At 49.9% G+C, this 26934-nt stretch overlaps 1 protein-coding gene across 3 annotated transcripts in view; it reads right to left on the reverse strand.

Annotated features, from left to right (window-relative positions):
* Positions 1 to 26934, reverse strand: part of FAM178B (family with sequence similarity 178 member B) — an 83920-nt gene that overhangs the window by 41725 nt on the left and 15261 nt on the right. For all 3 annotated transcript variants that reach the window (XM_016142979.2, XM_016142977.2, XM_016142980.2), the window contains 4 exons: positions 25737 to 25841; positions 22042 to 22194; positions 16209 to 16314; positions 12983 to 13067 (listed from right to left, as the gene is read on the reverse strand). In XM_016142979.2, the coding sequence (XP_015998465.2) occupies positions 12983 to 13067; positions 16209 to 16314; positions 22042 to 22194; positions 25737 to 25841 (449 nt within the window). The remainder of the gene's footprint in view (positions 1 to 12982; positions 13068 to 16208; positions 16315 to 22041; positions 22195 to 25736; positions 25842 to 26934) is intronic.

Here is a 26934-nt window from a genome sequence, read left to right on the forward strand (position 1 = left end):
TTCCTCGGGCATCGAGTGTCTCTCTCTTTGGAAATGAATACGGGTCAGTGCTCACCCAACCAGTAATTAGACACTTGGAGGAAGAAAAACTTTCCTGTTTCTTTTTTTCCTCTCAGGCAACTTAACAAGTAAGAGAATGGTAATGATACCCTTGTCTACCTCACAAATGAGCGGGGGAGCATGAATTCTGCAAAACACAATGCAACATCATTGAGAGAGAGACAGACAGACAGACAGACAGACAGATAGACAGACAGACAGACAGACAGAGAGGTATACCAGGGCCCTTGGGGATGGCCCATGTATACGAATACATGTGTGGGTGGCCAACCTTTCCAGGGAGGGGAAGACCCATGTGTAAAGAAAATCAAGCCAGGGCCAGGTCCCAGGAGACCCAGCTGGGCCAAAACATCCTGCCAGGGGTGGTGGGCTTCCTCACCATCCCCACTGCAGCCCACACAGGTGCATCTGCTGCTTTAAACTACCCTGACAGCAGCAGTACTCACCCCACCAGCCTCAAGTCTGGGGCCTGGCCTTGCCCCTATTCCCGCTTCTACCCAGTAGTTACTCCACAGCACAGCTGGACCTGGGCTGATGTGTCAGAAACAGTTTCAGAGAAAGGAGCCCCAGATGCTTCGGGATAAATCAGTCCCCATTGACAGCCCCGGAAGCTGGTAAAGTGACGAAAGACACCCGAGAGCCCATAATTAACGCTGCCTATAAGTAGGCCACACGCTCGGTTTTTCCTGAGCGCTGTCTGTCCCTTGCGAGGGTTTTCTGGAGAGCTGACACAGAGGAAAACTCAGGCATGGAGCTGCCAGTTCTATCTCCCTTAGATTCCTCACGCCCACAACATAGTCATTTGAGGTGATTCCCCAGGGGACTGGAGCCTGCGCCTTTTCTGCCAGTGCCAAAAGCCCTCGCATCTGGGCTCTGTGCAGAGGCTGAGAGTCTGGAAGCGTCCTTTTCAGTGGCTCTCCGGGGATGGAAATGATGCTTCGAAGGATGACAAGGGAAGAAAAGCATCAGGCTGAAAATACAAGTGACTTTTCCATCTGTGCCTTAGGAGAAGTTGTTACTGCACGTCACACCACTTTCTCCTGGAGTGACTTGCACAGAATGGGAAAACCACACACATCCCTAGGACTTCTGAGGGGGAGGGCTCCTGGCATCGGCCTTAATGGCGGGGGGTCAGGGGCTGTTTCCTGAAGGAAAGCAAGCCACCAATCCACCAGACTGAGCCAGATCTTAAGCATAAAGAGGGAGGAAGGGAGAGAGAAGTCTTCAGAGCTGACAGGCTGACAGTCTGTGAAGAAATGAACAACCATGTGACAAATACACAAATGATGCCAGATGGTATAACGGCATGGGAGAAAGGTGGCCGGGGTGACAGGGGGCAATGTCACAGACAGAAGGAAAGCCTACGCCTGGGGTGCAGTTCCTTGCTCAGGTCCAGCAGGGAACCCAGGGCGCTGTGGCAGGTGCAAGGCCCAGAGTGGGGTTCAGCCACCTTGTGAGCTGGGGCCAAGGATAAAGGACAAAGGCAGCAGCTGGTCTCGTGGGGAGGGAGATGCTACCAGTGACCCTTTCTGTGATGAAAAGACAAAACTCCACCAAATCCGCATTGTAAAACGTGCACACCTCACGGTACCCTGTCCTGTCAGCCTTAATGGGAGCACTGGCTCTTAAGGAAGCAAGCTGGGGTCTTCCACGAGCTCTGACTCACTCACTGTCGGTGTTCTCTCACACTCACTGGATCCTTCTCCAGACCTGCTTTGCCCACAATCTTTCAGATCCTTCTTTTTGTTCCTTTTCCATTGTGCAACCCACCCTGCTTGCCTCTCCATTTTCCCTTTTCTCCCCACTCCCCCTGAGCAGACAGAGGTCCTCCCTTTGGTGCCCCCATGACCTCCCTGCCTGCCTTGTGTAACCCAGGCTGCACTCACCCCACACCCTCCCATATACCTACCCACCATACACACACTGTACACACTCCCGTGCGCACACATACAGCCTCTGTTAGCCCCTGGTTCGTCTGCTCACAGGACTGAGAATGTGTACAGAATGGGTGGTGCTATCCCCAGGCCACCTCTCCTCTCTTCTGCCCTCTGCAACTCACACTACTACCTGGTGTCACCTAACACGGTCGAGCATTCCTGGTGTGTAGGACAGACTTGTGTTGTACCAAACCACTGAACCACTTGTATCTGCTAGAATCAGGTTCCGCTGAAATTAACAAAAAGACCAAAAACAAAACAAAACAAAACCCACCTGGGTTTAAACAAGCTAGGTTTTAATTCTCTTTGATTAAAAAAAGTCCAGAGGTGGGTGGGCTACCCTGGTACAGGGCCCCGAATGAGCTGTAGGGTCCTAGGTGCCTGCCTTCTGCTCCACCATTCTCAGCATGTGCCTCTCCTTCCCAAAGCCACCACGCAGGGAGGGATGGCTAAGAGAGGGCCAGCTATCACATCTCGACTCCAGGCAAGCACTTCCTCTTTTGCCACCTCAGCGTGCATGCTTCGGCTGTGGTTAAGGACGTAGGACCCCTTCAGTGTGACTTTGGTAGAAAATTGCAAACCACCCTCCTAAGTTTAGAAAGCAAGAATTTGACATGGATTTAGACTCAACTGAAGAGCTTCTCAGTGATGTCCCCCAACATGTGGCCTACCAGGTTTTTTCTCACTTTGGATTTCTAAACCTGAGACTTTTGGAATATTTCTGATCTCTGAAACAAAATGAAATACAAGATATCAAATGCTGGCGAGGACATGGAGCAACAGAAACTCTCATTGCTGGTGGGAATGCAAAATGGTACAGCCACTTTGAAAGGCAGTCTGGTGGTTTCCTGCAAAATTAAACATACTCTTACCATATGATCCAGCAATTGTGCTCCTTGATATTTAACCAAAGGAGTTGAAAACTTATGCCCACATGAAAAGCTGCATATGAATATTTATAGCAACTTTATTCATAATTGTCAAAACTTGAAAGCAACCAAGATGTCCTTCAGTGGGTGATGGATAAACATACTGTGGTTCACCCAGACAATGGAATACTATCTATTGATAGAAAGAAATAAGCTATTGGGCCATGAAAAGACATGGAAAAAACTCCAGTCCATATCACTAAATGGAAGAAGCCTCTGAGAAGGCTATTTACTGTAGGATTCCAATTGCATGACAGCCTATAAAACGTGAAACCACAGATACAGGAAAAGATGGGTGGTTGCAGGCATTGGGGTGGAAGGAGAATGGATGGAGAGATGAAACTGTCCTGTCTGAGACTGGAGAGATGTCATCAAACACTTATTAAAACCCATAGAATACACAACATAAAGAGTGAAACTTAATTTAAACAATGGACTTCAATTAATAATGTTTCATTAATGGCTTGTCGAACTTAATGGAGACACCATACTAACTTGAGATGTCACTGATGGGAGACACTGCAAGTGGGGCAGGGGTGGGGCACATGAGAACTCTCGGCACTTTCCCATGAATTTTTCTGTAAGCCTAAAACTGCTCTAAAATACAATAACAACAACAAAGAGCTCATTAAAAAAGAAAAGAAAAGAAGAAACAATCTGCACACAGCACCTGTCAGGCAGTGGTCGGGCATCTAAGGGACCTGGCGAGGGAAGAGGTGTGTGGGGACCTGTGCATGATCTATTCTGGACCAAGAACTCACCTGAGAACCAGAGGCAGTGGTTCTCAGATTTGTCCGCATCTTCTGAAATCACTTTAGAAGTAGCTTCAGAAATGACTGCCACCTGCGTCCCACCCCAGTGCCTGCTGTTAATTAGTCTGGGGTGTGGCTTGGGCTTTGGAACTTTCAAAATTTCCCAAGTGGTTCTGACATGCAGCCAAGTTCGGGAACTGCTAAGCGAAGGAGAGCATGACCTCGCTCCGGAACAGCAGATGGGGGTTGAAGTGGTGGGACGGGGCTGGGCTGGGAGGCCGAGGAGACAACAGGAGGCAGCCCACCTCCCTGCACACCCACAGCCCACAGCCCATGGCCTTGCACGCGGGCCCAGGGGTTCTTGGCTCAGCTATTTACCAGAATCGCCAGGGAGGTTTTAGAATGCCCATGGCCAAGTTGCACTCCAGACCCCATCCGAGGGCAGGAGCCAGGCCTTGGTGCTTTGCAAAGCTCAGCTACAGCTGAACACTGTGGTAGCTAGCTAGAGGCCGAATCCTGGGGGCACACTGGCACCCTCTGACCAGGGTCTAAAAGACAAGCATGGCCAAGTCAGTTACATGAATGTCCCTCTCGTTTTGAAAGGCAGGTCGAGAGACTTGGGCTAAAGGGATGGGATAGCCTGTGATGTGTGGCCCCTCTCTGCTCCACTGAGAGCACACGCTTGGCTCGGGTCCTCCTAACCCGGCCCCTTCTCAGCCTGGCTGCAGAGGAGACTCACTTGGGGCTTTAACAAACCCCTGCCAGGTACTCTTCCAGTTGTGTCACAGGGGTTAAGCTGCCTGCGCCTGCCCACAGCCTGGAGTGGCACCACACAGCTGGCTGTACAGGTGGTGGGGTGGAGAAGAACACTCCAGATGCCAGCTGGGATAAAGTATGCACCCCTGTCCCCATGGGGCCACTAGACTCCGCATCCTGACCTCGGAGCCCAGGATAGCACGTCTGGGGCTCAGCTGGCACACACAACACCATAGTCAACTGACCGATAGTGGGACAAGATGCTGCTGTCGGAGCTGCCAGCGACTCAAGAGAAGGCCAAATGAAAACAAGCAGAGACATGGTCCTGTGCCCTGGAGCTCACAGCCTAAAAGGATAGACGGCATGGACCAAAGACTCACCATTAACTATGACCAGAGCCACGGAATGAAAAAGGAGAGCAGAGGAAAAGGGACTGAACAGAGAGGTAGGGCAGAATCCCTGAGCAGTGAGTGACTCAGAGGAAGAGGAGGACTTGAGAAGACAAAAGCAGGGAGCTGCTGGGAAGAGGGAAGAGTGTGGCCAGGCAGGGGCCTGCACATGCAAAGGCCCTGGGGCAGGAAGGAAGGTAGGAGCCAGGAGCACCAAAAGCCGGAAAGAACATGACGAAGTGAGCTAAGTGACCTGGACAAGGGCCGGGCCACGTATGCCATATAAATGAAAAGAAAAGCCACAGACTGGGAGAGCATATCAGCAAACATGCGTCTGACAAAGAACTGTAACGAGGGTATATGAAGAACTCCAAAAATTCAATAAGAAGACAAATAACCCAATAAGAAAATGAACAAAAAACTAAACAGACAGGTCTCCAAAGAAGATACACAGATGACAAATAGGCTGATGCAAAGATCACCAGTTTTTAGGGAAAAGCAAATTGAGACTGCCATGAGCTAGGACGACAGGCCTAAAGAGACTAACTGTACCAGGCTGGGGAAGGAAGTAAGGTAGCTGGAATCTCCCCACTGCTGGAGGGAAACGGTGTGACCACTTTGGAAAACAGCGTGGCAATGTCTTAAAAACGTAAACATACATTTACCACATGGCCCACTCCATCTGCTCCAAGGGGAAAGAAAGCAGGTGTCCATGCAAAGACCTGTCCAAGAGTGTCCACAGCAGCTTTATTTTAATAGGCTCCAAATGGAAAACAACTGAAATGTCTTCAACAGGGGACTAGATAAACAAATGGTGGTATACCTAGACAGAGGAATACTACTCAGCTGTGAAAAGGAATAAACTATCGACACATACAACAATATGGTTGAATTTCAAAATCATTATGCTGAGTGAAAGAAGCCGGACAAAGGGTACATGCTGTGCAAGTCCATTTATATAAAATTCTAGAAAATACAAACTAATGTATAGTAACAGAAAGCAGATCAGTGGTTACCTACAGACAAAAGGGGAGAGAGAGCTGAATTAATTAAAGAGGGGTGTAAGAAAACTTGGGGGGTTATGAATGTCTTTATTATCTTGATTGTGATAAGTTTTATGGATATATATGTTATATGTATATTAAGCATACTTTAAATGTACAGGTTAATGTATGTCGATAAAACTGGTTTTATATATTAATGTTTTCTTCCTGCACACTGGTGGCTCATCCCACCTCTAGGACCCGCACGCTGGACGCCCCTGGTCTAGGAAACCTTGCCTGACCCTGCCTTATGTAGGCTCTGGCCTCGCCTGACTGACATCCAGGGGAGAGAGCTGGAAACTCCACTGCAAGTAATTTCAGGTGATTGCCAACGAGGCAAAAGAAATCCGGTATAAATAAATCCACAGGTACGAAAATATATGTTCTGTGGCTCATGCATTTACTCTGGTCCTGGAAATTATCACCAGACTGTTAACAATGAGTCTTGGGGAGGGGAAGTGGTCCTGGGGAGTGAGGCTTTCATTTGGTACTTTGCACCTTTCTCTGGTATTTAAATTTTCTCTATTTGGTACTTAAGAGTACTTGAAAAAATAACAATGGGGCAGGGGTTATCTGGCTAGCAGGCAATGACAGAAAAGAAAGCAACTCACAAAACAGGGGCCTAAGACAAACCCAAAGCTCCAGAGACAAAGGGAAAAGCATGGTGACCAAATGAGGAAGAACAAAGTGTCCAAAGACACTGCTGTACAAATGAAACTAATTTGTTCTCTCTCACTTAAAAAATATCCAAAGAGTGTATTTTATCCTATCCTCCCCCTTCTACTCCAATACTATAAAAGCCAGCAGAGAACACAATGTGTTGATGAGAATGAACTATGTCCTGAAGTAAATAGACAGGACCCACACCCACTTTAAGCCTCTTCCAAAGTGTTTCCTTCTCACAGCCCCAACTCCTGTCCTCCAGGCACTGCTGCCTACTTGTGTGATGGGCACTGGGTTACCGGCCAGTCCTGCATGGGCACAGCCAAGCATGTTTGTTAAAGAAACATGAGGTCATGTCTTTCAAGCAATTAAATGCGCAAGAATATGTTTGTTTTCAAAACCAAATTCTGCCATAAAAAAAAAAAAAAACTATTAGCGCTAATAAATGAGTTCAGTAAGGTTGCAGGATACAAGGTCAACGTACAAAAATCTGGAGTATTTCTACACACTAGAAAGGAACAATCTGAAAAGAAAACAATTCCATTTATAATAGTCTCGAAAATAATATATACTTACGGATATATTTAACAAAAGAGGTATAAGACTTAAACAGTGAAAACTACAAAACATTGTTGAAAGAAATTTAAAAAGATTTAAGTAACCCATGTTCATCGATTAGAAGACTTAATATTATTAAGATGTCAATATTTTCCAACGTTATCTCCAGATTCATTCAACACAATCACTATCAAAACCCCAGCTGTTATCTTTTCAGAAATGGACAAGCCAATCCTAAAGTTCATACAGAAATATAAGGGACCTAGAGCAGCCAAAACTTACCACAACAATTAAGAATTTAGGGTACTGGCACAAGGACAGATAAATCAGTGTGATAGAGCTGAGAGCCCAGAAATAAACTCATACATCTACAGTCAGTTGATTTTCAGCAAAAGTGCCAAGACACTGCAATGGTCAAAGAAGTCTTTCCAACAAACGGTGCGGGAACAACTTGGACATCCATGTGTAAAGGAGTGAAGCTGGATTCTCACCTCACACAGACATAAACCTGCTCAAAATGGACAAGAGTCCTAAATGTAAGACCTAAAACTAGAAAACTTCTAGAAGAGAACATAATGGAAAATTTTCATGAACTTAGACAAGGCAATTGTATCTCATTTGACACTAAAATCCCAGGCAACATTAAGAAAATTAGATAAATTAGACTATCAAAATTAAGAAACATCTGTGCATCAAAGGATACTATCAAGACAACCCACAGAATGGGAGAAAACATCTGCAAATAACACATCTGGTAGGAATCTAGCACTCAGAATATATAAACAACTCCTGCAACTCAATAACAAAAAAAGACAAAAAAAGTCAAAAAATGGGCATGGCATCTAAATAGATGTTTCCCCCAAAGAAGATATACAAATGGTCAATAAGTCCTTGAATGGAGGCTCAATATCCTTAGTCATTCAGCAAATGTGAACCCAAACCGCAACAAGGTACTACTTCACACCCACTAGAACAGCTGCTATCATGAAACGGACAGTGACAAATTGCAAGAGTGTGAAGGTGCTGGTGGGAACGTAAAATGATGCAGCCAGCTCTGAAGTTTAGCAGTCCTTCAACAAGTTGAACACAGAGTTATCAGTGTGACCCAGCAATATACTCGTGAGAACTAAAAGCACGTTGTCATTCACACTGGTGCAAATATTCATGATGGTATCATTCATGATAGCCAGAGTAGAAACAACCCAAGTGTCCATCAATTGAGGAATGCATAAAATATGGGATTTCTGTACCACGGAATGTCACCTGGCCCTAAAAAGGAACGAGGTACTGATTCGCGCTACAATGCCCATGAACCCGGAGAATGTCATGCTAAGTACTGCATTGTTCCACTTACAGGAAACGTCCAGAATAAGCAAGTCTGTGGTGATGAGGTGCAGAGAGGGATAGGGGAGGGGAGGGGAGTGCCTGGCTGCTGATAGGTATGAAATTTCTTTCCAGGGCGATGAAAATGTTCTGGAATTAGTGGTGATGTTTCGACAACCCTGAATCATACTGGATGATACACTTTTAAAGGGTGAATTATATGGTATGTAAATTATATGTAAATAACAACAATTCTGGTCTATTTGGTCTTGCCAAATAGTGATAAAGTTTGACTGTGCCTGCAGTGGCCCCACTGTCCTCCAAGCTCTGGCCCCAGATTTTCAGTCTGATCTCCACTCTGCCCCCTTTATTGAAGCCCCAGTCCCCTCAGCTCTTTGTCTTTGTTCCCACTGCCCCCTGCTTCCCTTGGCTCCCTCCACACCCGAACCCTCCCTTCAGAGCTGCAGGCCAGTGGAGCGATATTCCATCTACAATCAAACTGTCTGCAGATGGGTTCACAGTGGGGTTTTTGTTCTTGTTTTTTAACTGAATTAGTTACCAAGAGGGGATTTCACACAAACATCCACATTCGGATGATGGTAACTTCTGCTGGCTGCCTATCCAAGGCCTGCTCCACTTGCCCCGGGTAAAGGAAGCAGGTTTTGTTCTGGTATCTATCTGCTCAGGGCAAGTGGCCGGGTCTGCTCCAGGGATGAAGCAGTCATTCCACTTACCTTTGCAGAAACCGGTCAAAGGTGGCTAATGGAGTAGTTAGGACTCTTAGCCATAGGCAACGAAACAGACTCTGGCTGTCTGAGCAGAAAACAGTTTTACGATGTGTCAGAAGCCAACTGACCAGGAAGCTGATGAAGTTTCAGCTCTAGGACCCTATACCTGCATGCCCTGTGAGCATCTAGGCATTTGTATGTGCATATTTCTGGAAAATATCCTAGAGGTCTAGGAAAAAGAGAACTGAACCTTTTGATGTCCAGAATTTTGGTATGATTCTTCTGTTCATTCTAAATAAATGTTCACTTTCATACTTAATTTTTCATGTGATGAATTAGATGATCCAGATGTCAGAATTACAGACAAGGATTTTAAAGCAGCCATTGTAACTATGCTCAAGGCAGTAAAGGAAAATATGCTCATATTGAACAAACAAATAAGAAATCCCAGCACAGAAACAGAAAAAGAAAAACAAACAAAAAAACGTCAATAAAGAACTAAATGGAAATTTCACTCTGGAGGAGTAGCAGTCATGAAGCTGAAAATCCTTCAGACATAGCCAGGGGTTCAAAGGACACTGGAAAGTCAGAAGACACGGCAAGTGCCCTCTAACGTAGCAGTCCCCAACCTTTCTGGCACCAGGGACCAGTATCCTTATTAGAATCTAATGCCTGATGATCTGAGGTGGAGCTAAGGCAGCTTTACTTGATAGCCCATTGCTCACCTCCTGCTGTGTGGTCTAGTTCCTAACAGGCTACGGACCAGTTCTTGTTAGTAGTGAGAAGGGTGATATGTGAGCCACGGGACATGGCTGACCTGCTGGACATACCACAGAACCACCTGCCTGTGGACTCCTTATCACATGAAATGATACATTTCTCTTACTTGGGTATTTGTTATTTATAGTCAAAGTACATCCTAACTAAAATATGGCTTGTCTTGAAAGTGGAGAGATTGATCTGGTGGTGCCGGCCTTGCAGGCACTTGGGACAGGGCAGAGCTCCCTAGGTACCAATCTTGCTAGGTCTCCACAGGCAGTTTGTAGTCCCTGCCCTACACACACTTAGAGAGATTCCCAACTACTGCCTCCCCACCCCAACCCCATCTAGCTAGAAGTAACTCCCCCTCCTTGAGAGTTGCACAGTTTTGTCACGGTCTCTCTTCTCTCTCTTACTGTAACTACAAAGTCATCACCTCCCAGTAGGCCATCAGTTTTCTGAAGGCGAGCACTCTGCCTTATTTATCCCTGAATCTCCCTCTGCCATTGAGCGAGGTGTTGGTGCTAGAATACCAGAGTCACTCAACATACGTTTGCTGAATAAATGAATAAACATGGCCTGCAATGAAGAACTTCAGTATACCCCTTTCAGGATACCTCACCCTCCAAGCTCACCAAGGAGCTTTTAATGGGTGATGTGGGTTGCTTCTCAATCCAGGAAAATAATGTCCACCATACCACAATATTCTGGCAAACTTGGGTGGCTTAGCCCTCAGCCCCATTCACTTGGAGTATGCCTGTAACAGTGAGCCCTGAAGCCAGGGTCTCAGGCCACACTAGAGACCTTGGGCCCCTCAGCTGCCCCCTTGCTTGGGAAGCATGATGGGATAACACCCTTCCTAGCATGGTCTAAGAAAGACTGCCAGTCACCACACACTCCAAGAAAGGATGGGACGTTTACACACACACACAAATCTCCCCTGTTTACAAAAGAGAAAGGCCAGGCAACTTGAAAACATATACACCAATCACAGATCCAAGTGGGAGGGAAGGCAGCCCCTGGGTTCTACCCCAGAGGGCTGTGCTCCCATGGAGGACAAGGACACTCAGAACACCTCAACTGGTCAACAAATCCCAAGAAGAACTTCCTTTTGTATCAATCCTGGATCTAATTTAACCTTATAAATGTTTCCTGAACTGGAGATTGATTTTCAGCTCTAGCTTTTGGTACTTTCTCTCCGGGTGCCTGGCTCTGGGCTTGGGGCTTGGTTTTTTTTTTTTTTTTTTTTTTTTTAAATCACGTTAAAAAAATATGTAACACAAAATTTGCCATCTTAACCATTTTTGAGCATACTGTTCAGTAAAGTACATTCACACTGTTCTGCCGCCATCACCACCACCATCTCCAGAAATTTTTCATCTTCCCATCCTCCACCCCCTTGTTCCTGGTAACCACCATTCTACTTCCTGTTCCTATGATTCTGACTACTCTGGGGACTTCATATAAGTGGAATCACACAGAATTTGTCTTTTTGTGACCGGCTTATTTCACTCAGCATAATGTCCTCAGGTTCACCCATGTTGTAGCCTGCATCAGGATGTCCTTCTTCTGTAAGGCTAACATTCCACTGTATGTGTATGCACATTCTGTAACCCAGTCATCCATCAGGGGCTACTTGGGCTGCTTCCACCTTTTGGCCATTGTAATGCTACCCATAAAAACAGCTGTGCAGGTATCTGTTGAAGTCCCTGCTTTCAGTTCTTTAGCAGACTCGGCCTTGGACTTTCCCCAAGTCAGTCGAGGTCCTACCCTGGGCCTCGGATTCTAGGCCAGCCTCCATTCCAGCGGGAGGGAGAGATGACAGCAGGCTGGGCTCTTGCGTGATGCCTGCAAACTCTCTGCAGTGGACGGGGCAGAGCCAAGTGACTGGTTGCCCAGGAGCAGGTTCCTGGCTCTCCTAATGGAGGGCAAATCAAGGACAGCGTGGCAAGAAGCATAGAAGAGTAGGATGTCCACCCTGCATGTGCAGGAAGAGACACATACCAGTGCCTGGGGAGAAGAGCAGGACAAAGGAGGCCTCTGTCCCTCCAAAGGGCAGGCATGCTGCAGACGTGGCCCTGAGGCTGGAGAAAGGGCGGCCCTGGCTGCAGGGTCAGAGGTTATGAAAAGGGACTCGATGCCGAGACTGGTTCTACTCACAAGACCTCAGTTACAGAGGTCCTAGGCGTGGGGGTAGGGGCGGGGAAAGTGGCAGGAATCTGGAATGCTCTAGTTTGACAGCTGGCCCCCAGCTGCGCCAACTCCTGAAGGAAGGGAGGCACAGGAGTAGAAATTCAAAGGGCTGGTGGGGTGTCTCTAACCTCAGCCCTCAGAGCTGTGTCTTTAGTGCTTCAGTGAAAGTGGAGGAGAGTAGACTATGGGTAGTGGGAAAGGATGGGGTTCTGGACACCCGTGAACCCCTAACAGGGCCAAAAGCAACTTTCAACTGGCTACCCGATGTTTTAGTACCACAGTACCTGGGCTCTGGCACCAAGTGATGGCAGCCTGGGAAGGGCACAGTCACCAAAGAGAAAATTAATTGCTTCTGTGAACTCTGAACTTCTTAAAGTGTAAAGATGACTTAAACACACCCCTTCAATGTCAGGACCCATTTATAGACTCCAGGCTCTCACGCCAGCCCAGACCAAACTGAGAGGCTCTAGAGATGCTAAGGAGCCAAGGAAGGTTGCTGGTGGGGTTGCTTTAGGCCCCTGGCCACTCTAGCTCAAGGAGCTCCTCCAACTTGATGTACATGTTCAGGAAGAGCTGTCCCCTAAAATCCAGAGGAGCTGCCTTTCAGTCTGTTCTGGGGTCCCAAGAGTCCATGAGGTCAGCCTGGATTTAGCCACAATGACATGAATCTAAGGCCAGATTATGGTGCCACAGAGCCTGTTGGCTTAGCTTCTTACTAACTCTGGAGCCAGGGCCAGAGATGGCCCGATGTCTCCATGTCCCTGTGACAAAACGTCCCCACCGGCACCTCTCCCTCATGCTCAGTTCCAGGGACACTGGGAGCTGGGAGCTACACAGGCCTTTGAGTTGCATGCTCAGGGCACAAGTCTGCACCCCGCACCCCAGTACTGACCAGACTGATGTAAGAGCCCATCCACGCTGAGATCCCACAGGAGACTGAAGGCTCCTGAAGAAGTTTCTGGAGGCCACGTCAGCAGCTGGAAGAAGAAAAAAAAAAGGTTAGCTGGGTTGTTCCTGTGAAGCAACAGTAGAAAACCTTTATCTCTCCACATTAAATAAATCTCGCTTAGTCCCCAGAAGTCCACATCCACTGTCACTATTGCCTTTTCTACAGAGGAGGAAGCCAAGCTCAGATGCCTCAAGGAACTTCCCCAGGGTCACGCAGCTTTAAGTCACAAAAGCCAGGATGCAATCCTGGCTTTTGTGACTTAAAACCTCCTGTCCTGTCTACCTCCCTGTGTAGGAGTCTTGTGCCCCTGCCCCTTATTCCCTGGGGTCACTGCTGTGCTCTCCAGGGCATGGGCCAGTGTAAGGAAGAGAAAGAGCTCGAAAGTCAGCTTGAAAATGACAGGCCAGCCACTTTCTGTAGTCCTCCATCATTTCCAGGCCAGTGCCCCAACTTAGTCAGTCATCTGAGACTGCCGTATCTGGAGGAGTGTTTGCTACTGAGCATAGATCCCTAAACAACCTGGGACAGTGGTGGCAGCAGGGGTAGGGCCTGAGGAACAGGTCATCCACCTGACTCAAATTCCCTGGGATCCTTCCTTAAAGGCTACTTGAGTCTGAGGATCACAAACTGGGGATTTGAGGTGTGAGAGTGTATGATGTGGAGATGAGCAATGAGATAGCATCCACCCCAGCAGTGCTACCCAGTCTGGGGACACAGAGACCAAGCCATGCTGGCACGACCCCACCTTCCTAGGAGTGCTGAGAAAGGGACGCTGTGGTAGACACCCCAGGCACAGATGCTTTGGGATGAAGGCTCTCATTGCCAGGGGCTGAGGCCCTGAGCTGAGTCTCTCTGGGCGTTGACCTTGGAGGGAGTGACTGCCTCAGCCAAAGTCACACAAATGCAGCCTTTGTCTGATAACTGGCAGATGCTGGGGTCCAATGGCCTGGACACCTTGGCTCTACTGGGACAACTCCACAGGGTCACCAAGTTCCAGAGCCCCGCAGGACTGGCTATGGCCTCTCTTGTACTGGTTTGCCTCTGTGGTCCTGCTGTCCTCCTGCCTTCACAGGAGTGGCTGTGTAGCCCTCTGCCCCAACCTACCAGACACTGAGTCTGTTGGCTTCCCAGGATCTGATCCAAGACTCCAGAACCCTGTCTCCTCCTCCCTTCGTAACTTTTCCTAACTTCTTCATAGCTAAACACTCAGTCATTTCCCAACGAGAATACAAATTCATTTAGAGCCACATGCTACCTGCTCTGTCCACTTCCCTGGCAAGGCTAAGCTGGCAGGGGCACACGGGGGCTCGGTGACAAGCTTACAGAATTTGTGAGCGCTGAGGCCAAGGCCTGCTCACCCCAGCACCCAGAGAATACCCCACTTAGGCCCCTGTGAGTGGGAACATGGCGGGCAGCAGGACCTAGTCCCTACAGGACTGCAGGATGCCCTTTCCTAAAAAACAACTGAATGAGGGCGGAAGAGGTCTGCATTGCTCATCTACCTCCAGCTCTCAGAGTGAACCCCAGGTGTACATATGACCCCGCTCACCCAGCTGCCTTTGACTGGATCAGGGGTCATCTAACTCCTCTTAGGCTAGTCAGACCCTGCTATGGCCCGTAGTGTGACCACTTGAGTGGCCACGTGGCCACTGGGCTGGCATGCTGCCCCTTCTCCTCCAGAGACAAATACACAGGGCAGTCTCACCCACATACTCCGTAGCCAAGAGCACCCCTTTCACTGATGAGGTATTAGCCATGGGGGGAGGGGAACCTTTGTGTCTCTTTCCAGAAGATGCCCAGGCCCTGGTCAGAGCTGTGGGGGTACTGTAAAGATAAGGTAGGTCGTAGAATTTCTTCCTTTAACCTTTGTATGGGACCATTGGCTCCAGTTTACAGAGCAGGAAACTGAAGCGCAGGGCTTACACTAGGAAACTCGTCCAAGGTCATATAGCAGGAAGCGGCAGAGCTGGACCTGTACCTAGTCTGTCTGGCCTCAGGGTGTGTCCTCTGCTCTATGGCCCCTCTCAGGGTGACAGAGGTGGGAGAAGAGAGGGCTGGGCTGGCTTAGTGCTAACAGGGCCTGCTGACAGGGAAGGCATTCCATGCTATGTCAGGGTCACACAAGGACCCTCTGTGGGTGAGGCCTCTGACAGTCCCTTTGTGCCTCCCAATGCCGGATTGTGTGTTTTGTTATATACAATGCGAGGAGCAGAGAGAGGCCGCACTGCCTGGGGGCAGAGAAGAATGGCCCGACTGTCTTGTTACTGGCCCACCATTCCCACTGAGCTTTGGGGAGGGGCAGAGGCAACAGTCACACACAGGAGCCAAGGGTGTCTTTATCCTCTGGGGCAGGGAGGGGCAATGGAAAGGAACCCATAGAGAAGGAGCCAGAGAGCTCTTTCTGGAAAGTAGCTAGTCTACCTAGGCCTAGGGCCGAGTTCCTTGCACAATCCACCCTGGCATAGCGGCTCTGATTTACAGCTGGGGTCCAGGTTCCAATTGGCAGGAATGAGACCAGCTGGACATAATGGCCTGCCTTCCGAGGCAGGGCTGGGCTCGGGTGGGGCCAAGGCCAGTACCCTCGGGGCGTGCATTTAGAGCCCAACAGCTGGTTCCTGAGCCACCCTGCTGGTTTCTCACTGCCTCTCTTGGCCCAAAGGTTTCAAGCCTGGAGCAGAATGCATGTTCCCCCAAGGCAATGTGCCAGCAGCAACCAGCAGGGAAGGAAGGGGCAGACTGAACAGCTGTTCTAGGCTTTTCCAGCTGACCCACAACTCCATGGAGGGAGGCAAATGCTCCAATGCCTGAGTACCGCCAGCTTGAAAATGCATGAAGGCCTCCAGGGCATTGCAAGGCTACAGGCCCTGAGCCAGGCCCTATGACCTGGAATAGAGATGAGCTTGGACACCCGGAAGCACCTGTGGAGTAGCAGGGACCAAACCACAAAAAGGACTTCTGGTGGCACTAGCACACACTCGGGGGTGGGGTGGAGTGCAGTAAGGCCACAGGCCAGTCCCTGTACCACCCTCCTCTTGCTTAAGCTGGAACTCTTAATCCAGAAGCAGCCAAGGCCAGAAGAAGAAAAGGGCATACCCCTCCCACCTGCGGCACTGCTAGGCTGCAAGGCCGGAACGCTCTCATCCCCTGGCGGCTGGCTAGAGGCCCTCACCTGGAACAGCCACTGGAGCAGGGGCACGGGGCAGGTGGGCACATGCAGGTAGAGGTTGCCCAGGAGACCGCTGCGCAGGAAGGAGAGCTGCCGGTCCAGAGGGGAGCTGCAGGGCAGAGGGATGGTTAGGGGCCTCCACCAGCAGCCTCCCCGAGCATGCCTGTCTCGGTAAAATGGGGGCGAGGGGAGGTGTTTCCTATTTCAGTGTCACCAGGACAGTCAATCACAACAGTCATTACTATGGACAAAAACGCCTTCAGAGCCCTTGACACAAGCAGCCGTAAAGAAGACAACATGCTGGTGCCACAGTCATCGGAATCACCTGCTCCCCATGAGAACATCTCACTGGGTTTTACACACATGACTCGATGGTACATTTTGTCCTGTCCAAAGACAGAGGGGGACACTGAAGTGTTTATCAGGTTGAACAGAGGGTCTGGTATATGAGGGGACAGCCCACAGCCACCTCACTCAGGCAGCCCACAGTCCTGCGGCGGGCAGGACCCACGAGTACCATGTCAGGGCTCTGATTACACAGGGCATTTCTGCCTCATCCTGTGTTTTTCCAAAACAAAGGGGACACTTCAGAAGGTGGGGAAATAACAGAAAGGGACCCACAATGAGGACATTTTAAGGAAGGAAATCACAAAACAAAGTGCCACAGAGGACTCAAGAGAGCATGTAAGTGGCTGTGGCCTGAGAGTCCAAGGGGACTAGCACCCAGGGTCCCCATGTGTCTGTGGCCAGAGCCCAGGATTCCACTCAAGACAAGATCCCACCAGGCCTGTCACTTCTAACAGCTCTCAACATCCAACTGCTAGTGTGGCGGGGAGCCGGTCTTGAGTCCACTGGAGCCCTGGGGACCTCATGACCCCAGCTCCCTGTGAACCAGGATATGTGAAGTATCCCAAGCGAGGTGGTGTGTGTGGGGTGGGGCTTGGACGTTGTCTGGGAAGGTCAGCTGGGCTTCCTCCTGTCCTCAGGGAGGCTGGGGAGGACCTTGGTATGCTCCACATTTTGTGACTGGCTCCATGATCTCTTTCTAGATGTCCTAAGGGCAATTTATATGGATTCTGGGAAATGAAAAAGTAATTCCATGTTTGTTCTTTATAATGGCCAAATCCACACAAAGAACATTTCAGACAGATTTTGAAGTCATGACTCCAGATAGAAATTTCCTCCGTCAGCCCAACCTCTTCTTCTTAAAAAGGACATATTTTAATCTGCCCGGAACAGAATGCTCCGAAACAAAGATTCTCCTCTGAGCCAAGTTGCTGTCTCCTTGAGTATGTCCAGGCAATTTACAAATTGTATATTTTTTATCCAAATCATTTAGGTTCAGAGCAGAAAGTGGCTTTGTTCCTTCATTTGTAAAGCTAACTGCTCTAAAATAGACCTTGCTGTGTACAGAAAAAACACGTGTCCCCCAGTACTGCTGGCACATTCTGCTCTGTTCACGGGCTGGTCACACTGACACTTTCACACACTGACCCCGTGATGCACGTATGCTTCAAGTATGGTACCCCCAATGCTGGAGGACTTCATACATTGGCAGGACCCCGCCAGAGCCGTGTGGCAAGGAGGCTGGAGCTCTGGGGACTCTGAAGAGACTGTGGCGTTCTGCTGGGGCTGTACCACTAGTTTCTCAGTAGGGACCTGATTGCATAAGCCGGTTGGCTCCATCAACACATTTCCAGCTGCTGCTCCAAGGAAGAGAAACTCGGTTCACAGCATCTCCCTTCTGCTACGCCCGCCTCCCAGTGCAGTTTCTGCCACAGAAACAATCAGGCTGTCTTCAAATTCATGGCTGCCAAGTTAGGCTTAGTCTGAAAGACCAGCAGCAAGACATGACAGAAAAAGTGGCCCAGTTGTGCTCTGGAGCAAGTGGCTTTCAGGAAGTCAGTGCTGAGGGCTAGATGCAATACAGCACTGTCCTGCGCAGGCCACGAGGGCTGCTTCACCTCAGGGACCCATAGCCTCCAGCCTTCAGTGGACGGGACAAGGCCAATGGCATGAGTAACCTCCGGTTTGGTGGGAGGGCCTCTCTGCAGACACTGCCCTGATCTGAAGAGGAGGGAGAGTTCCCCCAGTGGGGAAGGCAGGAAGAAAAGGGAATGGCAGGAAGTGTGTGCACTGGAAACTCAAAATCCTTGGTTACGGAATCAACTGTGGTTAGAACATGGACTCTGAGTCCAACTGGGTGCCACTGCCTGCAGCTAAGCCAACACTAGGGTCAGGAGATATGCCGAGAATGTCAGAGTACCCTGGAGTGAGAAGGGAAGGGAGTGGAGCCTCTGTCCACGTGGATGCCACGCAGGGTTTGCTGAGCATGAAGCCCCAGCTGTCAACTTTGGGGATTGCAGGGAGGGAGCTTCCCACTGGGACACAAAGCAGCCACAGTCGGAAAAGTGCTAATCCCCAGCCTCCATGGCAGGGACCAAGGGCCCCAGGGACAGAGAGGGAAGGAAGGGGGTAAATCAACCAAAAATTGGAATAGCACAAAACAAGGAGATAGCACAGAGGGGATCGGCCTGGATCAGCACGTGGGTGTCAGGGCAGAGTGCCGACCTCTGCTTGGACTTTCCGTTCCAGATAAGGCCTCGCCAAGAGTCTTCTAGCCTCTCCCTCCTCACCCATCTCCCGGCAGCAGTCCCAGAGGGCAAGTGTCTCAGTGCCTCTGGAATCCCAAGCGATGGCAGAGGGATAAACACCAGTGCAGCTATTCATATAGTATCAGTTTCTGCGCCCTTTGCCAAGTTCCTCAAATGAAAGCTCCAAGGCCTCAGGAGAATAGAAATGGTAACGCTCAGAGTGAGCCCATATGCCCCTACATTCTTTTGTTCCTTTGCCGAAATGAAGCAGCACCACTAGGTCAGAAGCAGGGACCCCAGTGACGACCCTCTGGCTCTGTTTTCCAGGGCAGTTGCAGCCAGCCAGTGGTGGATTTATCTCACAGGCTTCACCCAGACATGCCAGGAAGAGGAGGAAGTCGAGGCAAGGCCAGGGGGGGCCTCAGGGAGACAAATGCCCAGCAGGACCACTGGCACCCTGGTGGCACTCACACCCATGCTCTGCCGCTGAAGGTGCACGAGGGGGCCCTGCTTGCACACCATTCCCCGAACACGCAAGGACACCACACCATAGAAAAAACGTGGTCTAGGAGCCCCCACGCGGGCTACAGGGCTGGGAGCACCATGAATGATTAATTTAGCAGGCGTCACCCTTCCCTGGAGCCTCTCCTGCCTCCTGGCCTCCAGTGGGCGTCTCCTGAAGCTTTTCCGCTTGGATTGGATTCCCTTTTGAACTGCTGTCAAAGGAGGAGAAAAAAGTTCAGCCCTAGTACCAACTGTGTCAAAAAGGCATGAGACTTTGGTCCCAGGAAACTGACCTGAGGTCACACATCCAGCTGGGTGATTAAGGAGAGGGAATGGCCCTGGCCATCTCCAAACCCAGAGCTGCGGGCTCTGGGGTGAAACATCCCAGCCCAGACACCCGTGCAGATCGGGTCCCAGAGGGCTACTGACGCTGCCGTCTGAGACACCACGCTTGCTTACTCTGTGCCAAGATTTCCCACAGTGAACAGTAGGGAGAAAGACAATATCCCTCGTCACAGAGAGGAGAGAAGTGAACCTGTTTCCAGAAGTGATTTTTAAAAGTTACATTCACTTTTTCCCCTCAAACACTAAAAATGATACATGTTTATTGCAAAAAGTTTGGAAAATACAGGAGTATAAGAAGAAAATTAAAGTACCTGTCATCTCACAAAATGTTAACTTTTCGTTTGGCAAACAATGCAACCACATTGCTCTTTTGAGAGATCAAATGATCTTTTATTCTTCTCCATTTTCATGCTTCCGGGTGAACACGACGGAATAATTATCAAAGGACTAGTATTTCCCACTCTCAGGTAAGAACCTGGAGTCCTTGGCAAAAATAGGAAAGCCTCAATGGTGCCCTTCAGGAAATGGCCCTTAGCCACTGCACAGCGGGAGCCCCTAACCTGACCGAGTATAAGGTGGCCGCCCCTCCAGAAAGCCCCTTGGATTTGAGGCTTTGCAACGTCCCCACTGTGCTCCATCAGCATATGTGACTGGGGAGGGCCTGAATTCTGGCCCCAATTGGCAGGGATGCTCTGATCTCAGGTCACTGCTCCACAGGCCATCTCATCTGTCAAACACTTCCTGTCCCATCCAGCCTGGGACAGAACATCTGGCACAAAATGTGAGGCTGAGGCTGCTCAGGAAGACATCCTTCTCTCATCCTCCCCCTTCTACCAGCCTTTTCCTGGTCTCTCCCTTCTCCAGCTTCACTTTCTCTCTTTCTCCCCTCTTCTCATCATCTTTTCATTTTGGCAGAGTGAACCTTTACCATTATTCATAGGCTCAGGCCCAATCACATCACATCAGGCCCAGGAATACATTCCAGACACCCAGACAGACTTTCATACACAAAGATATTCTCTACCGCGCTGTTATAACAGGGAGCGTAGGGAACAACCTACATGTCAAGAAAAACGAGGACATTGGTTACACGTGCTGAGCACCAATGCAATTCAGTATTTCTCCAGGGACCTTACACTAACTTCATTACTCGGGCCTTATTTAGATCTGGATTTGAACAACATATAAAAAATATTTGTCAGACAATCAAGTAAATCTAAATACTGACAATAATGATACTAAAAAATTACTACATTTTTCAGGTGCAATAATGGTGTTGAAGTTATACCTAAAGACCGCTGCTTTAGAGACACACACTGAAGTATGTATAGATTAAATAACATATGTCTGGGATTTTCTTAAAAATAACCTTAAGGGGACAATGCCAGTGGCCAGGGGTAGATATTAAACAAAATGGGCTCTGAGTTGACAACAGCCGAAGCTGAGTAATGGGCACAGTGGGTGCATCACACTGTTCTCTCTACCTTTATGTATGCTGGAAACTTTCCACGATAAAGTTTTAAAGGAAACACATCACAATGTTATCCTTCTGTTATAAAATAAGGTGGATTTAGAATTAATGAAATAGACATATGAAAGTCCTGAATAGCTGCAAAACAAAACAAGACTCCTGGGTTCAAGTCCTAACAAGGGCGAAGAGGCCACAGAAGCATCCCGACCTCTGTGCTCCCCTGGGCTGGAGTGGTCCAATGACCTTTGCTCCTGTCCTCGCCGACTTGCACAAGCACCCAGTACATAGCCATTGCGCTGAATCCTGTGGGTTTTTTCTCTCTCTGTCTTATTCTCAGATGGATAAAGTCACAATTAAAATTATAAAATTTTATTTAAACTCCTCATAAGCAACATAATCTGTGGTTATATGATAATAATCATGAATTTACTTCTCAAGAGAAGAGGAACGAGCTGTCTTAATGTTACAGAGAGTGTGCTAGTGGCTGGCGACAAACTTTTCAGTGTCACAGTGTCTTGAAAGAGCAGATGGAAGTGATGATGACGTGCTCGGGAAAACTGCTGGATGTCACAGAAAGCAGCCCCAGAGTTGATGAAGACATAACCCCAAAGGCATGTAGGATGAGTGTGACTGAAGATGTCCCATGAAACTAGGGTGTGGGGGAGGAAAAGGCAGTATGAATACGTAAATACACAGTCTAATGTTTACTGAAATGTTAAACTTTTTAAAGTAAACTTTTTGAAACTTTTAAAAGATGCATATAAATTAGTAAATTAAATACTCTAAGTAGCCATGTGTGACTAGTTCATCTACATCCCTAAAAGCTGACATACCCAAATCGGCCAAAACACAGCTTTGGACATCCCCCTCTGGGGTGTCTTGATCACTGGGCTTTGTGAAGAAAGGGCCTGCCTACACATACCTGAGGAATAGCCCTTCCAGGTGGTTACGTGGCTTCAGGCGTGAACAGTCTAGGACACAAGGCAGGGGACAATGCCTGGGCAGAAACACGGTCTCTCCTGGATGTACTGAGGGGAAGACGTGCAGGGACACGGAGAACCTCTCCACCAGCTTCCTAGAAAAGAAGGGGTGGGGAGCCAGGCGTCAGCAGGGGCAGAGGTCCCCAACCCGCAGGCTGCAGACTAGGTACTAGTCTGTGGCCTCTGAGGAAACAGGCCACACAACAGGAGGTAAGCGGTGGGAGAGCAAGTGAGGCTTCATTTGTATTTGCAGCCACTCCTCAGCACTAGCATCACCGCCTCAGCTCCACCTCAGGTTATTAGGCATTAGATTCTCATAGCCACACTGGTCCTTAGTGCCAGAAAGGTTGGGGACCACTGAACAGGACCACCTAGCCTGCAGCTAGGGCCTGGGGGGACAAGACCACGGGGGACAGCGCCACCTGCTGATAGAGGAAGAGCCCACAAGATGCAGACTGAAGAGCCCTTTCCCTTCCTCCCTGTCATATACCCTGCCTCGCCCTCGCCCTCGGGCCCTCACGCAAGGAGCCAGACTTCCTGCTGGCAACACAGCCCCACCCAACTCTCATTACTCCTAACTTTCGATGAGTGCCCACAACATGCCAGGTGCTGGAGGGTGAGTCAGGCAGGGGCTGCATCCAAACGCTCCAGTGCCCTTCAGCAGGTGGACATGCCACAGAGCCACTGATAGGTTGGCTAGTGTCAGGAGGGCATGGCCATAAAGGACAGCTTCCTCCTATGGGCAGCTCTCCTCCAGCTCCATGACCAGGAGGCCTCTACAGGGGGCTGCTACAGTGCAGATGCCCAGGCTGGCCTACTTGCCAGTCTGAATGAAGTCAGAGCTGGGCCCACTGACGGGGGCGGGGGGGGGGGGCGGGGGAGCTGTCCACCTATGTCCTGGGGCTGTATATACAGACACATGCATACATGTTCGCAGACACATGCATCTGACACAGCCACTAGATCGAGGGTCAGCCCGGGGGACCAGGACTTGGGGGAGACAGAGAAAGAGGAAGCATTTCCTGTCCACTATATGACTGAGTCCTACTGGCCCTTGTGGTAACGTAAGGACAGTTAATAGTGGCAACAGTAACTAACTGAACCGGCTCCCTGCTGCATCCCCTCTCCTCCCCAGAGGACAGCCTACACCTAGATTCCTGCCCAGGCCTGGACAGCAAACTCCAAGGGGGTCCAGTGCTTGGGCTCCCATTAGGGCCTGGGACACACGCAGCTGGTAAAGGAGCTGTAGCAGCGAGGTGGTGGCCAGCTGCTGGCCAGGTGAACTCTGTGTCACTTTCTGCCAGGTGACCCAAGGTCACCTTGAGGATGAAGTGGCATAACGAAGGGGGTGGCACTGGGGAGATTCCGATCCTGCAGGCTTTGGGAAACAGCCTGGGAAAACCACCACACAGATGGCAAAACAAATCTCTGTTTTGTTAATTTATTTGCCATCTCTGAGTATCTATGGCTTCCAATGTTGCTTTTATAATTTAAAAAATTTAAATTATTAAAAATCTGTCAGAATTAGGCTCACAGGTTCTTAGCCCTGCCCCTAAACCACTGTTCAAAGGGACTTTTGTGATATTCAACACAATGTCTGTGCATTACTCAGAGTTCTAAGACAACTCTCACACATCTAATTGAGTACTTCCTGTGCAGCCCAGAATCAAGAATAAAGGGTGCTGTTGTGGTTTAAATACCACCCCCTGAACCCCAAGACACACATACATAGGTCTTTTCATTTGAAAAAATAGAGGATGTAGGACATCAGCCATTTAAGATGCCAGCCAATTCTCAGAGCGTGAATAGATGGTCTGCTCGGGACATTCAGGGTCCTTTCCAAGGGGCAAGAGTGGTAGTTACGGGACTCTTGGCCACAGGCAACTTGTCTGCTGGATATGGCTAGCCCCCAGCCTCAGCTCGCCGCCTCTTAGACCCACTCTTCCCTGTTTCCCACCCCACTCAGGGAGGGAAGAGGCTGCCGGCTTTGTGTATCAGGGAGTCATTTTCTTTGAAGCAGGGAGTCAAATCTCCCATCAAAGTGATCCCATATCAAAATTACCACCTCAAAGTGGCCATTGTCACAAAGGCTTTCTCAAAGCCCTGCTTGAAAATGTCACATACCCAAAAATTTATTGGCGATTTCAAAGCCTGAAATCCCTCCTGTCTTCAGCTGGTGGCCCAGATGACCCCTCTCTGAGAGGGTTTCCAAACATCTGAGCCATGACCCCCGCACCCCTGCGTGTACTCAGCAGGGAGGCAAAGAGCTAGAATAACTATTTAACCACAGGGATTTTTAAAAAGTTTTAAATGATTCAGTTCCAAGGCTATCTGTCCAGTGAAGGGGGAACCTGGACACGAAATCCGCAAGCCCCACACAGAGAAAAGTGCTTTCCTCACCTATGACACCACCAAGGCCTTTGGCCCAAAACTGCTGGCTCCATTCAGACCCCGCGCTCGGCACATCTGCCTTGGCAGCACCATGTGGCCACAGAGCACCCTCCCATGGGTCTCTGAGCAGGGTCCTGTCTGATCACTCAGATTTGCACAGTGAGAACCAGTACCAGGCAGGAGGCAGGACCCCGAATCTGGGCCAGGTCTGCGGTGATGCCTGCTGCTTCTGTAAATGGGGTTTGACGGCGGCACAGGCGTGCTTGTTCACTGATGTGTCGGCCTTGGGAAGTCCGTATGCTTCATTCAGTGTCCCTGCCACCAAGCTAACTTGGAGGGTATCTCAACCTTCACCAGTCACCGCGTGGAACAACATTGACTGACAGCACTGAGACTCATGGAAAAGCAAAGCCTGGACAGGCGGGAGATCCGGGTGTTGACCAGCCTGCCCCCAGTCATGAGACTAAGGTGGCTGGCTCCCCTTCTGGGCACAGAGATTCCAGGTGAGGGAGGGAAAGAAGGAGGCAGGAAAGAAGGAAAAGACAGACAAACAGGAAGACCTGTCCTGACCCAGCTCCTCCGTACCTTGTACTACCCTGTTCTCTTGGGAACCTATGTAGTCACATGCACCCCAAGCCATCCACCACAGAGGTTCCTGTCAGGGTCAATGTGACCTGTACATTGAACTCTTGGCTCTGTCTCTCCTCTCAATATCCCCTCCCAAGGTACTCTCACCCAATTCTGTGGCTTTAAATGTCACCTGTACATAGGGACTCCCAAGCTTGCCTCTCTAGACAAGACATCCAGCTGCTTCCTCCATCCAGTTGCCTCCTCCATCCCGCCCCAGGATCCCTCAAGTGAGAGCTCGCCCCACCCCAAGTCCTTGGTTTGCCCAAGGCAATCACAAACAGTTCCAACCTCCCCCGTGCTCAGGCCCCTTGGAGTCTCGTCTTTCTCCCATACCCTCTCTCCTATCCAGGTCCTCAGTCAATCACATTGGCTCTACCCTGAATACATGACCAGAACTTGCCCACTCGCCACCCACCCTCGCTTCTCCCGATTACTGCCGTGGCCTCCTTTGCCCTTGGTCCCCTTCGCCCACCCCACGCCCCCAGTCCCTCAACACAGTGGAAAAGGGTCCTGCTTAGGTGAATGGCAGCAGCTTACACAGAGGAAAAGCTCCAGCATGGAGACCTACAGCCTCCCTAACCTCCTCTACCCAACCTGTTCCCCCATGGCTCCCCACCTGTGCTCGGGTGTGAGAGGTACATCCTCCTCAAGATCCAAGGAGTCAAAAGTGGGACAGTCCTGTGGAAACAGTTCTTCCTGCTCCTGCTCCAGGGCCTGCTGCCTTTGGGGAGACAAGAGCCAACACAGACACGGGTCAGTGCTGTTCCACAGGTGCCCAGCCCTGCTACTGGGCTGCAGAAACCCCCAGGAAAATGGCGAGATCTGGGAAGGAGGGACCCAGCAGCAGCACTGCCCTCACCTTGCAAACTTTGATTTTGGGGAGGACCACGCTGCAGGCACTGTGTTGCCTCCAAATGAGCAGAGGACAGTGCCCACCACACACCCTCGGCACACCCCATTTGCTTCCCTTCTAACACAGTGAGGCCTGGGCCTAGCCTTTGTGTTCCGCCCGGGGCCCAGTGCACTGACCAGGAGGGGCCTTGTGCCATGGCCGCCTCTCGGCCCTGATGGCGACCCTCCACCTCCTGCTCACCCCTTACTCTCCAGTCACCCTGCCACCCTCCCACATCTTCCTATCCTCTGAGGTTCAAGGACAAGGACATCTCTGGGGAGCCCTTTCCTATCCCCAGGTTAAGCTAAGTGCTGTTATTCTAGGTGTCTCCATGATACAACTCCGGAATCACCAGGTCACCTTGCAGGTGAGCACAGCTGCACTGTCATCTCTATCCCTAGCACCAGGTCGGGGAGAAGAGAGAAACCTGGCCCTCCCACCCCAATGCTAAAGAGCTGGTGTCTCCAACACCTCTGCTTCCCCTAGGGGTCTTCGAATTTGATTGGAGGTGACTTTGGCCTTTAGAAACTAACTTCTACATGAGACAAGGATCATTGTACCACAAGGGACATGGCACACGTGAAATGGACTGTGTTCCAGGGCTGCCACCCAGTGGGGCAGCAGGACATGGTGTACCTCAGTCCTGGCAGGAGGCAGGGCCAGCGTCCGCTCCATGCTTTCCAACAAGACTTGTAGGAGCTGAGAGACCACCCCTCCCCTAAATCTGCAGGAGCTGGTCAGCAGAGAGCCAAGGCAGAGAGGATCTGGGTCCAGGACCCTGTAGGTGGTGGAGGGGGTCCGTGGAGCCTTGCCTTGGCCATATAGCCCTTTGACCTGGCTGCTTTATCCTGAGGCATTTGCTGTGCATCTCGGTCCTCCCTTGAAATTACTTCCAAGCCCACAGAAAGAAATGCCCCATGGG

Source organism: Rousettus aegyptiacus, unplaced genomic scaffold (genome assembly GCF_014176215.1).
Source record: "Rousettus aegyptiacus isolate mRouAeg1 unplaced genomic scaffold, mRouAeg1.p scaffold_m13_p_7, whole genome shotgun sequence".
NCBI lineage: Eukaryota > Metazoa > Chordata > Mammalia > Chiroptera > Pteropodidae > Rousettus > Rousettus aegyptiacus.